Source organism: Erinaceus europaeus, chromosome 5 (genome assembly GCF_950295315.1).
Source record: "Erinaceus europaeus chromosome 5, mEriEur2.1, whole genome shotgun sequence".
In the NCBI taxonomy this organism is placed as follows: Eukaryota; Metazoa; Chordata; class Mammalia; order Eulipotyphla; family Erinaceidae; genus Erinaceus; species Erinaceus europaeus.
Genome location: NC_080166.1, coordinates 128,422,338 through 128,434,837, shown reverse-complemented (window position 1 = coordinate 128,434,837; position 12,500 = coordinate 128,422,338). Strand labels below are relative to the sequence as shown.

General features: G+C 43.8%; 1 protein-coding gene across 17 annotated transcripts in view; it reads left to right on the top strand.

Moving 5' to 3' along the window:
- The window catches only part of DOCK9 (dedicator of cytokinesis 9), a 324,795-nt gene that overhangs the window by 163,998 nt on the left and 148,297 nt on the right, over positions 1 to 12,500 (top strand). For all 17 annotated transcript variants that reach the window (XM_060191793.1, XM_007521919.3, XM_060191796.1 and 14 more), the window contains exon 3: positions 9,972 to 10,061. In XM_060191793.1, the coding sequence (XP_060047776.1) occupies positions 9,972 to 10,061 (90 nt within the window). The remainder of the gene's footprint in view (positions 1 to 9,971; positions 10,062 to 12,500) is intronic.

Sequence of the window (12,500 nt, the reverse complement as noted above, 5' to 3'; positions counted from 1 at the left end):
CCTGCTTTGCTAATGCTCCTGATTTCAGTTGTGCTGTAGTACTGAAGAAGTTATTAAACACAAGCTTCCTTGTCATAATAAATCAAACATAAATGAACAGAAGACTCTTTAAAACCAGAACTTGATGAATCTGGTCACCAGCTTATTCAGTTATAATTTTTGTCTATGGCCATACCACCTTAAACACACCCAGTCTCATCAGTTATAGTTTTCTTCATTTGGACAGTTATATAATGTATAATCTGGATGAGCGAGAAGTAACAGGGATCAAGTTTTTGTGACTCTCAAAGGTCTATGAAATTTATAAACATGTGACATCATATAGTGACAGAAGTTTCCTGGTGTCTTGCCAGTTACACTGTTGCATCAGGAACCCCTAAGTGATCACACACACAGCTCAAGGAAACAGTACTCGTTTTTAAGTCCCAACTGCCATTCACTCAGCAAATGTTTATGATGGCAGCAAAGATGAATAAGCCATGACTGAGCCTGTCAGTCCTGGTGGGAGACACTGGGAGTTATAAATCATGTCAGCAAAGCAGCAGGCACAGCAACCGCATGCACTGTGTGTGAGAGCCCTGAGGTCAGTGTGGGTAGGCAGGACGAAGGCTCAAAACGTATGTGTGTTGCATGGTAGGACCAGAGAAGAGTGGGAAAATCCTCCAGAAAAATCAGTACAGCCAACCATGAAAGGCCATAGGCCATACTGAGGTGTTTGGACTTTATTCTGGTGACGGAAAGCAGTCATTGAAAGAATTTAATGATGCCACTAGGAGACTTTTAGGGAAATGACTGGCAGCTACGCAGAGGGTGGGATAGAGGGCAAGAGCAGGTCAGGGGAGGGGGCCTCACACTGAACTTCAGACTTGAGCACCTTAGTGCATCATCTGGGGGGATGTCACTGACATCACACTGGTAACACTGTTAAGTGCACAGGAGACAGTTAAAGACAGAAGCTTAGAGCTGGGGACATAGCTTGCTAACAGAGTGCATGCTTTGCACACATGAGGGCCTGGCTTCAGTCTGGGTATCACCCACCCCAAAGATGGAAGCATGGGGACCTTGGAGGAGCTGGTGAAGAGCAGCTGTTAAGATGCCCATTTCTCAGCCCTTGTAATGTTGTAATTATTTCCTTGGAAATTGTTGAATCCCCCCCCCCCAATTCAAATGGAATTCCTTCTGCAGAACCCTGTCTTGTTCCATGCTCCATTCATTTTCTCAATTATTAGTGGATTAAACATAGTCACTCCTCAGGAAACTGCTTCCCTGAAAATGGAATCTTCTAATCACAATAGAACAATGTAGTTGGCTGCCAAGATATATTCTCCACTGCCAGACTTGGAGAACGCCCTGTATTCTGTTTAGTTTCCAGTCCAGCTTGGGACTGAATCCTCACTTAAAAAAAAAAAAAAAAAAAAGCAAATCATTCGCTTTAAAACAAGCGCATCTGCCAGATGTTTGAAGAGAAGCCAGTAGGTACCATGAGCTCAGTCAGCCACAGCAGAGTATTAAGTAGTGTAACGTAGAGCCCTGCACTGAGTGCAGGACGGTTCATGTACACACATGCATCTGTGGGACACTTCCAGAAGGACCTCGCTGCGCAGACACATGAGGTGCCTGTGGTTTGGCTCACGCCTGGAGACAAAAGGTTGGAGGTGTTGGGAGCCAGCTATCAAACAGGGAGTGGTTGAAAACCCTTTATCATTTTAAAACACTGAAGCAAACTTGATCAATTTGGCCCAATAGAACATAATCAAAATTGAGTGCAGGGCTTACTTGTTGAGTGAGGAGATGGGCCAGGCCTGAAGAGACCAGGCTGAAGAGGTCAGTGTTACCTGGACTTTACAGCTTTGACTTGAGCCATATCCACTCCCTCCTCTACACTGAGCCCTAGCCCCTAGACTTACCCCTACTGCAAATGGGTCTCTGCTGGCAGATCAAAGTTGGATCTCTCTGATAAATGCTAAGTTTTGAAGGATTTGTTTTACCAAGTTGAGCCAAACCTGGAAGTAAAACTTAGTGCAGATGCTTTATTTGAGATCACACATGGGAAGGGTTGACTCTTAAGCAAAGGGTGACTTGAAGTTGACTGGACCTCTGAGGCCCAGTGGTTATGGCAATGGCGATGGCGATGACTATGGCGATGGCGATGACTATGGCGAGCAATTCTGGTCTCTCTTTCTGCCTGCAGGCTATCCTCAGACCTCTGAGCCCATCTCAGAAGCTTCACTCTCTCTGTTCAGTAGCCCTGTACCTACCTTACCTCTTCTCACTCAGCCTGGTGCCCTGTGCACCCCCCCCCCCCTTACTGGGCCCTCCCTCTGCTTAGGACTCTCAGGGTTCTCCCCTGCCCACCCCTTTTCTGGGAGTTCAGCCTCTGCTCCTTCTGGGCTGCCCCTGAGGTTTGTTTTTTTGTCTGAGGGAGGATACTCCCACCCTTTGAACCAAGAGGTTGGGAGCCAGTCTGAGGCCCAGCAGCATAGCAGGCTCAACTTGCAGCCCACCCACTTTCTGGGATATTGTCTCTAATTCATTGTTTGTTTAGTCCCAAGGGAAGGGTGGGCCTTTTGTCTCAGCCTGCTTAATTAAATTCCTATGAAATATGAAATTTAAATACCCTGTGGCTATGCTGCCTCCAGGAATTAAGAGCCCTGTCTTGTTATAGTGCTCATTGTAAAATTCTCAGTAAAAAAACCTCCAGTGCCACAGGAGTTAAGAGGGTTAGAAAAATAAAAAAATGATGCCACAAAAGCAGGTCTTTGTCAACACCCACACCAGCGTTTAAGTCTGTGTAGTGAATCTCCCTTCATTTAGAATCCAACAATTTCTAGTGGGGTAATAAGACTATAAATCAAAGCAGGTTTAGGTTTCATCTTTTTTTTTTCCTAAATGCATTTTGTGTCTCAGCATCTCACAAAGCAATTCATACCATTCAGAAAACAAAACATCTGAGATAGCTTAGAATTTTGTGTTCACTTCCAAGTTGAGTACCTTACTTAACTGTGCCACTTCCCAGGTCCAGGTCTGTGCCACCTCCCACAACCCAGCTCCTATATCTATAGCTATATTTATTTAGATGTAGAGAGGCAGAGAGAGAGAGAGAGAGACTGAGACCACAGCACCCAAGCATCCTTTAATCCAGGATCTTTAATGCAAGGAAAGTTGGGCTCAAATCTCAGACTTGCATGTTGCTAAGCTGTGTACAACCCAGGTAAGCTGTTTGTCCACCCTCTAGGTCCTAGATTCTTAAATAAGTTTTATTTCTATTAATAATGATGGATACATTTGGGGAATGTTATAGATCAAGGGAAATTTATTGTGAATATTGTCTTGGAAACGTTATTTACCTCCTCAGTGTCTTAGGAACTTTCTTATGAAATGTCAGCTCTACATTTTTCTGTGAAGATCAAATAATGCAGTATGTACAAGTCACCTGATATCTTGCTTAATATCTTTAAGAGGTCATAGATAACCCCTATTACCTTAATCTCCTTTACACACTGCTTTTAATAAAATATATTTGCTAATTTGTAATAATAATTAAAAAATAATTTCATGTTTACAAGAATTGTGAATTTTTTAAATCACAGAGCCAACCCAGAGAGCCTAGAAAACTCTTTATTTGGGGATGTGGAAAGTTAAAGCCCCACAGCTAATTAGAGGCAGAACAAATGAGAACTCAGGATCCCTGGCTCTCTCAACTCAAACCTCTTTGCCCATTCCACTATTCACATTCTCCCATAGGAAGTTTAATTAAAGCATTTGCTTCACATTGCTTGCCATTGAAAATGTGAGCTTCTCAGTACCCCAGTTCTAACGGGGTCATAGTAGCAAGTTGGTTAGTTGACACTGACAGAAACAAGACAGCACATGTACCAGAGTGATGTCTGGTTCTTCCTCTCCTCCTGTCTTTCTCATGAATAAATAAATAAATTCTTAAAAAAAAAAAAAGAAAAATATACATTTGAAAATTGATATCTCGGGAGTTGGGCAGTGGCCCAGTGGGTTAAGCGCACGTGGCGCAAAGCGCAGGGACCGGCGTAAGGATCCCGGTTCGAGCCCCCGGCTCCCCACCTGCAGGGGAGTCGCTTCACGGGCGGTGAAGCAGGTCTGCAGGTGTCTGTCTTTCTCTCCCCCTCTCTGTCTTCCCTTCCTCTCTCCATTTCTCTCTGTCCTATCCAACAACAAAGCAACGTCAACAATGGCGATAATAACCGCAACGAGGCTGCAACAACTAGGGCAACAAAAAGGGGGAAAAGTGGCCTCCAGGAGCGGTGGATTCATGGTGCAGGCACCGAGCCCAGCAATAACCCTGGAGGAAAAAAAAAAAAGAAAATTGACATCTCAAATTAAAATTAGAGGTAGTGGCAAATTCTTCATTTATGGGGCCAGGGGCAACTGTACTTTTTAAACTCATTCACTTAAAATAAGAAAATATTTTAAAATAAAAGAAAGAAAATCCTGTAAAGTATAAGCTGAGAGTCTCTATTTTTAATTAATTATTTTTATATTTACTTTTTATTTATTTATTTATTGTATAGAGATGGGGGAAATTGAGAGGGAAGGAGGAAGTAGACTGGGAGAGGCAGAGACACCTGCAGCACTGCTTCACCACTTGTGAAGCTTTCACCCTGCACGTGGGGCCAGGTGGTGGGGGAGGGGAGCTTAAACTCAGGCCCTTGTGCATTGGAGCATGTAGGCTTAGCTGGCACATTATTCCCCCCCACTTTATTTAGGGGGTTAATGGTTTACATAATGATTAATATAAACTGTAATGATTTAATGCTTGTTGACCTCTCATCTACCTGTGGTTGGTGTCTGCAATATTCTTACCCTTTGCCAATCATCATGCCCCAGGACCCAGAGCCCTTCTATACCAACCCCTGCCCGCCTTCCCCAGAGTCCTTTGCTTTGGTGTAATACACCATACCAAGTCCAAGTTTCACCCTGTTTATACGTTTTTATACCAGTCCTATAAGGAAGTTTTTTTTGTTGTTGTTGTTGTTGTTTGTTTGTTTTGCCTCCAGAATTATCACTGGGGCTCGGTGCCTGCACTATGAATCCACTGCTCCTGGAGGTGATTTTTTCCTATTTATTGTTGATGTTACTGTTGTTGTTACTGTTGCTGTTGTTGTTGAATAGGACGGGAGACAGGGAGAGAAAGACAGACTCCTGCAGACCTGCTTCACTACTTGTGAAGCGACCCCCCCTTCAGGTGGGGAGCTGTAGGCTTGAACCAGGATCTTTACATCAATTCTTGCTCTTCACACCCTGTGCGTTTACTGGTTTGCCACCACTCAACCAGGGGAAGGGTTTTTACCCCCTTCCCACTAGCTGTTATAGGTTTTCCTTCACAATTATCCTGTGATTTTTTTTTAAACTCCCATCTATACTCAGCCAAAAACTTAAGCTACTTTAACATATCAAAGACTATGAACATTTAACCTAAGTTATAGTACTGTCCAAAAATAATTTAGACTATCATAGTAGCTAGAAAAGGGCTTTATTTTGTAATAGCTCTGTGCTGTGAAATTTCTATCCCAGTGGTATTTGCTATCTTTAGGTTTAATTTTCAGGTCTTGTCACACTTTAAAAATATCTCCCCCTCCTTTTTGCACATGTAGAAAGCTCCTTAGTAGAAACTTACTAAGCTTTCATACAAGAGAGGAAATAATTTATTCCCAGACATAGGAACATGGCTAATGTTCTTTAGATGTCCACCTCGGCATTTACCTATATAGATCCGCCTTTGACAAGACTATATTTCTAACTGATAGAAAAGTTCAAAATACGACAGCCATAAAAAAATAGAAAATTAATCTTATTTGTAAGAAGGATGTTGATGCTTGCAGAGTATAAATCTCCTGGTATTGATTTGGACTCTGCTACAAGCCAAATAAAGCTACAGAAATGCAATGTGAATCAATTTGGCGTCTGAAGTGACTTAATATATAAAAATCTATGGAGAAATTAAAATAGTGTTCTTTTGCATTGTAGTCTTTCCTCGCCAATTTCTGTAATGGATCAGAGAACTTTTTGTAAGAATAAAAAAAGCATGTATGCAGATAATGCATTGCTATTGATGGACTCCTATTTCTGTCTCCATTGACTGTTTTTGTTTTTTTTTTTTCCCCTCCAGGATTATTGCTGGGCTCGGTGCCTGCACCATGAATCCACCGCTCCTGGAGGCCATTTTTCCCCCTTTTTGTTGCCCTAGTTGTTGCAGCCTCGTTGCAGTTATTATTATTGCCATTGTTGACGTTGCTTTGTTGTTGGATAGGACAGAGAGAAATGGGGAGAGGGGAGAGAAAGATAGACACCTGCAGACCTGCTTCACCGCCCATGAAGCGACTCCCCTGCAGGTGGGGAGCCGGGGGCTCGAACCGGGATCCTTACGCCGGTCCCTGCACTTTGTGCCACGTGCGCTTAACCCACTGCGCCACCGCCCGACCCCCACCATTGACTGTTTTACTCATTCATTCTTGAAAGATTTATTGAGTCCTTAGCACAGAGATGCAAATAGGAAAATACATCTTCTGCCCTCAAAGGAATCCACAGTCTGATAGGGAGATGATGTGCGTGCAGGAGAGTTTTGGAGAATGGAGGCTGAGGTTGAGGAGCGTGGAACATACTTTACAAGGTTACCAAGCCTAGGATCTAATCTTCAGCTTTGCAAATCCAGAGATGGGTTTGGTTTAGATGACTAAAGTTTCTTGGGCTCAAGTGAAATGATTTATAGCAGACAACCCCACAAGAAAACAAGTCAGAATACCATTTAACAATGTGTAAAGAGCTTGAACTTATATGCAGGTTGCAATACACTTACTGTGTTCTCTCTAACCAGGAAAGCTTACATTGCACTCACACTTTAAGCAAACCATTGACATCAAAGGGTGGCACCACATTGGTGTCCAGTCTCAGAGGCCCCCCAGTAGGTCTCATCCTTTCCTTCTCAGTGGCGATAAAGATACTAACAAAATTGCTCTTGGCCTGCAGGCAGCCTTGGCCCTTTTCTCCCCCAGATGAGTTTATACCATTGGCTAGGCTGCAGGTTGCCTTAGTTTATTTAATTCAACTTTAGAGTACCAGTTTTTCCTTTGTCAGAGATATACTTTTTAGATTTATTTATTTACTATGTGTGTGAGAGAGAAAAGACTAGAACACTTTGCAGCTTGCTGTAAAGTGATGCTGAGATTTGATGGAACCTGTAGTGCTGAGACCTCTCTTTATGCAACACCGTGGGATACATTTCCAGTTCTAGGACCGTGTGTGTGTGTGTGTGTGTGTGTGTGTGTGTGTGTGTGTGTGTGTGTGTAGAGAAGGGGCGGGCTATCTTCTTATGTCTTAATTTTGCTTCTTTAACTTTCCAAGGGCAAGCCAAAAGTTTCTTCCTTTTTGTGCTGAGTAAAACTAGTGCTCACCCTGTACAGCTAAATGGTCTGGCTTAGTGCACTTCTGTCTCCTCTAGTTCCTGCTGGATTTACATCTCTGAGTCTGTCCTTTCAGCCCAATTTGTGCTTCTGTATTTCCTCTCTCTCTCTCTCTCTCTCTCTTTCCTCTCTCTCTCTCTCTTTCTCTCTCTCTCTCTCCTCTCTCTCTCTCCAGTCTTCCCATAGTACATATCACATGCTAGCATTTATTTCCTTGCCTTCCTCTGTTATAAGAATATATGCCCAATAAAAACAGCAACTATTAATTTTTATTAAACCTGCTAGTTCCATGACTGATGATGCTAGAAAACAGGGAACCAGTCAAGAGGTAGGTGGATGGATGAATGAACAATGGATGAATGTAGTGATATCTGTGTCAAACCCTTAAGTGATTACTGGGGTGCTTTGGGAGAAAATAAGCCACTGATGTCTACTTTTTTGTTGTTGTTGTTTCGTATCTCTAAGGACCGGTACCTGCACCACAAATCTAGATCCTGGCCACCATCCTCCCCCCCCCCCCCAATTCATTGCTCCTTATTTATTTATTTTATTTTTCTTCATAGATAAAGAAAAATATTGAGAGGGAAAGGGTTGATACAGAGGGGAGAGAAAGAGACATCTGCAGCCCTGCTCCACCGCTTGTAAAACTTCCCTTTTGCAGGTGGGGACCAGGGACTTGAACCTGAGTCCTTGTGAATAGTAACCTGTGCGTTCTACTGCTGCCTGGCCCTGAAGGTTTATTCTTAGGTCCAAGAGGCTTTATTTTTCTTTCCTTTTTTAAAAAAATATATTTATTTATTTATTTACCAGAGCACTGCTAAGTTCTGGTTTATGGTAGTGCAGGGGATCGAACCTGAGACTTTAGAGCCTCAGGCATGAAAGTCTGTTTGCATAACCATTATGCTATCTACCCCCCACCCCCACCCCCCCCACCCCCCCCACCCCCCCACCCCCCGCCTTTTCCATTCTTAGGACATTGTATAAAAGGATAGATTTGAAAACCAAACATTAGTTTAGCAGCTCCCTTAATACTTCTGACTTCTCTCTGTACTGTGAGCAGTATTCAAAAGGTATTTACCTGTAACCAAGTAACAAGCCACTCTAAAATTGAAACTTTAGGACATTAATTTATTGTTTTTCGCAATCAGGAAATCATTTTGTTTTGTTTTGTTAGGAAACAGAGCTTCTTCTCCTTCCTTTCCTTAAGAAAAGTGGGCCTTATTCTGAAAATAGGATTGAACCATACTTTTAGAGATGAACACAATAGAGTAATTAAAAAAAAAAAAAAGAGTAAATAGGGTGAAGCCACCCAACAGAGAAAACATAAAAAGGAAATCAAGCTATACACCAACTGCTTTCCCTGGAGTCGCTGACCTATCTTGGAGGTGAAGGGTGGTCGGAATCACAGAGTGACCCTAAGTTTCTTCCAACTAAAGGAAAAAGAGAAACATTTGGATCAGATCCTTGAGATCCCAGTTTGATAAATAATTAGCTATGGAGAGCCAGCGTCATTGCTTTGGTTTCTTTCTTCCTCTCCCGCTCTTAAACATATAGAATAAAAATTGGGCCAACAAAGCAAGCAGTTCAGGGTTATCACATATATATGAGACCCTGACGTCATTTTCTGGCACTACGTAGAAAGAAATGTTAGGGAGTCGGGCGGTGGCGCAGTGGGATAAGCACAGGTGGCGCAAAGTGCAAGGACCGGCGTAAGGATCCTGGTTCAAGCCCCCGGCTCCCCACCTGCAGGGGAGTTGCTTCACAGGCAGTGAAGCAGGTCTGCAGGTGTCTATCTTTCTCCCCCCCCCCCCCCCCCCCCGTCTTCCCCTCCTCTCTCCATTTCTCTCTGTCCTATCCAACAACAATGACATCAATAACAACAACAATAATAACTATAACAATAAAACAAGGGCAACAAAAAGGGAATAAATAAATATTTTTTAAAAAAGAAAGAAATGATAATAATTAAGCATTTAAGCCTTATGAGACAAGAACATTTCTAGAATTTCTGGGAAGGCAGGACCATTGAGAGCTCATGGACTCAGCAGATATTAAGCATACACCTTCTACTTGTCTGACTGCTTTGCATTGGGCAGTAAACATAAAAAACTAAAAGGCAGTTAACAGACAGATCCAGTCACCCTACAACTGTGAAGTTCTTGATGCCACTGAACTTGCACTTGACAATAAAGTGGTACATTTTATGTCTGTCGTGCCACGTGCACATACAAAAAGGCAATTCAGGTAAATAAAGGCAATGCTGTGGGTTAGATCAGCGCTGGGGGTGGGAGTGTTAGGGACTGCCTGTCTGTATGCCTGGCTGGCAAACAGAAGAGTTCCCCGAAGGGCTTCGAAGGCCCCGATCCAAAACAGATGCAGGAATTACTGTCCCACGTGACTTTTGAACTTGGGGTGCTGAGTAGTAGTGTTGCCTGTAACCACAAGAGGAAGTCGCGCTGACGGGTGGGACTCGGGGGGCACTGACGCCAGGCCCCTTGCCACTCTCACTTACCGAAGTTTTTCCTGCACTTACCTTCACAGACGGCCGTCCTGAGAAGGCAGGGTCGGTACGGCTGCTCCACGGTTCCTGCGAATGCCCAGGAGGAAGCGCAGAGCTTGTTTGTCACCGAGGTAAATGTGCTTTGTCGTCCACACCAACCCAAATGCTATTTAAAACTCAATTTGATCCCACCTGCACCTCTTTTCTATGAATTGCATTGCATATCTTTCAGAATACGTGTGTGTGTGTGTGGAGGGGGGGTGGGTGTTGGGGGGTGGGCAGCAGTAGTGTACTGGGTTTAGCGCACATAGTACAAAGTGCAAGGACCTGTGCAAGGATCCCAGTTTGAGCCTCCAGCTCCTCACTTGCAGAGGGGATGCTTCACAAACAGTGAAGTAGGTCTGCAGAAGTCTTTTCCCCTCCCTGTCTTCCCCATTTCTCTCAATTTCTCTGTCCTATCCAGTAAAAAAATGGCCTCTAGGAGCAGTGATTTTGTAGTGCCGGCACTGAGCCCCAGTGATAACCCTGGAGAAAAAAAACGAAACAAAACAATAATAATAAAATTAAAAATTAAATTAAAAAATTAAAAATTGGGGACCGGGTGATGGCTCACCTGGTTGAACGAATGTGTTACAATGCGCAAGAACCCTGGTTCAAGCCCCCCCACCCCACCTGTTGGACAAAAGCTTTGCAAGTGGTGAAGCTATGCTACAGGTGTCTCTCTCTTCTCTGTGTCCCCTCCCCTCTCACTTTCTGTCTCTATCCAATAAATAAATAAAGATAATAAAAATTAGTAAAAAAGGAAAAAATAGTATGTCAGGGGTAAGCCCATTTTAGTGATGGAAGTTAAGATATGAGACTATGACATATGCTATAAATGTAAAGCATGAATTCTACAGAACTTAGTGCAAGGCTTAGATGACCTCACTGGAAAGCTCTGGCCAGGCTTTCTGATTGGTACTGGTTATATGGAGAGGGAGAGAGAAGCAGACGCCTGAAGCACTGTTTTCACTGCTCTGAAGCTTCTTCCTTGCAGGTGGGAGCAGGGGCTTGAACCTGGGTCCCTGCACTTTGTTAACTTGTGTGCTCAACCAGGTGCACCACCACCTGACCCCTAATACTGTTTTTATTTTTTATTTAAGAAAGGATTAATGAACAAAAACATAAGGTAGGAGGGGTACAACTCCACACAGTTCCCACCACCCAATCTCCATAGCCCACCCTCTCCCATGATAGCTTTCCCATTCTCTAGCCCTCTGGGAGCATGGACCCAGGGTCGTTGAGGGTTGCAGAAGGTAGAAGGTCTGGCTTCTGTAATTGCTTCCCCGCTGAACATGGGCGTTGACTGGTCGGTCCATACTCCCAGTCTGCCTCTCTCTTTCCCTAGTAAGGTGTGTCTCTGGGGAAGCTGAGCTCCAGGACACATTGGTGGGGTCTTCAATCCAGGGAAGCCTGGCCAGCATCCTGGTGGCATCTGGAACCTGGTGATTGAAAAGAGAGTTAACATACGAAGCCAAACAATTTGTTGAGCACCTAATACTGTTTTTAAAGGAGACTCAGTACACAAATTCATGTGTTCATGGACTTCTTTATATGTTTATACGTGGAGTTAATTTTCAAGATTGGTCCAGTCTTCATGGAGTGCCATTTGATACTGGGCAGTCTGACTATCCCTGATCTGAGCACATAATGTTAGTAGGTTAAGGAGGAAGGCAAACTTAATTGTATTGAAATTGCACTTTTCTTTCATTCTCCCTCCCCCCCACCCCCGTGCTTGTTTCTTTATTCCCAGTGGTTTTTGGTAGATGAACTAATTAGCTGTTTTGATTTGGAAGTGCTCCTCGACTTTAATTTTTTTAATTATTATTATCCTTATTTATTGGACAGAGGCATCCAGAAATTGAGAGGGTAGGGAGAGAGACAGAGATACTTGCGGCCCTGCTTCACTACTCGCCAAGCTTTCCCCCCTGCAGGTGGGGACCCGGGTAAGCCCTGGTCCTTGCACATTGTAATGTGTGCTCAGCCAGGTACGCCACCTGAGTACTCAGCCTCTGCTTCTTGGCTTTAAAATAGTTTTTATTTTATCACTTTATTGAGGCTTCATGACTGCTCAATTCCACCACTCCAGATGGATTCCTTTCTTTCTTCTGCTTTTTAGATAGAAGGTAAAGAGAGGATGGGAGTGGGGCTGTGTCAGGAAGAGGAGTGACACTGCAGCAGTGCCTCACCTCTTGTGAAGTCCCCCGTGTGCTGTTGCTGTCATGTGGCGGCCAGGGGTTTGAGTGTGGGTACTCGTGCATGGTCAGGTGTGCAGTTTACTGGGTGAGCCATCGGCCAGCACTCTACAAGTAAAGGGTTATTCCCGTTTTCCTAAGTTGTGTGTGCATGTGTGCATGTGTGTTTGTAGCACAATTCACTGAGGCTTTGGAGAGTCAAGGGGATTAAGCAAAGACCTTTAACTTTGAATCCTAGACATCCATGAATTTAAAGATGCTTCCAGCGTCTTGTTCAGAATTGGGTAATGTTTGACCCACAGGTATTATGGCCCACAAAATTAGCTGGTCTGGCCC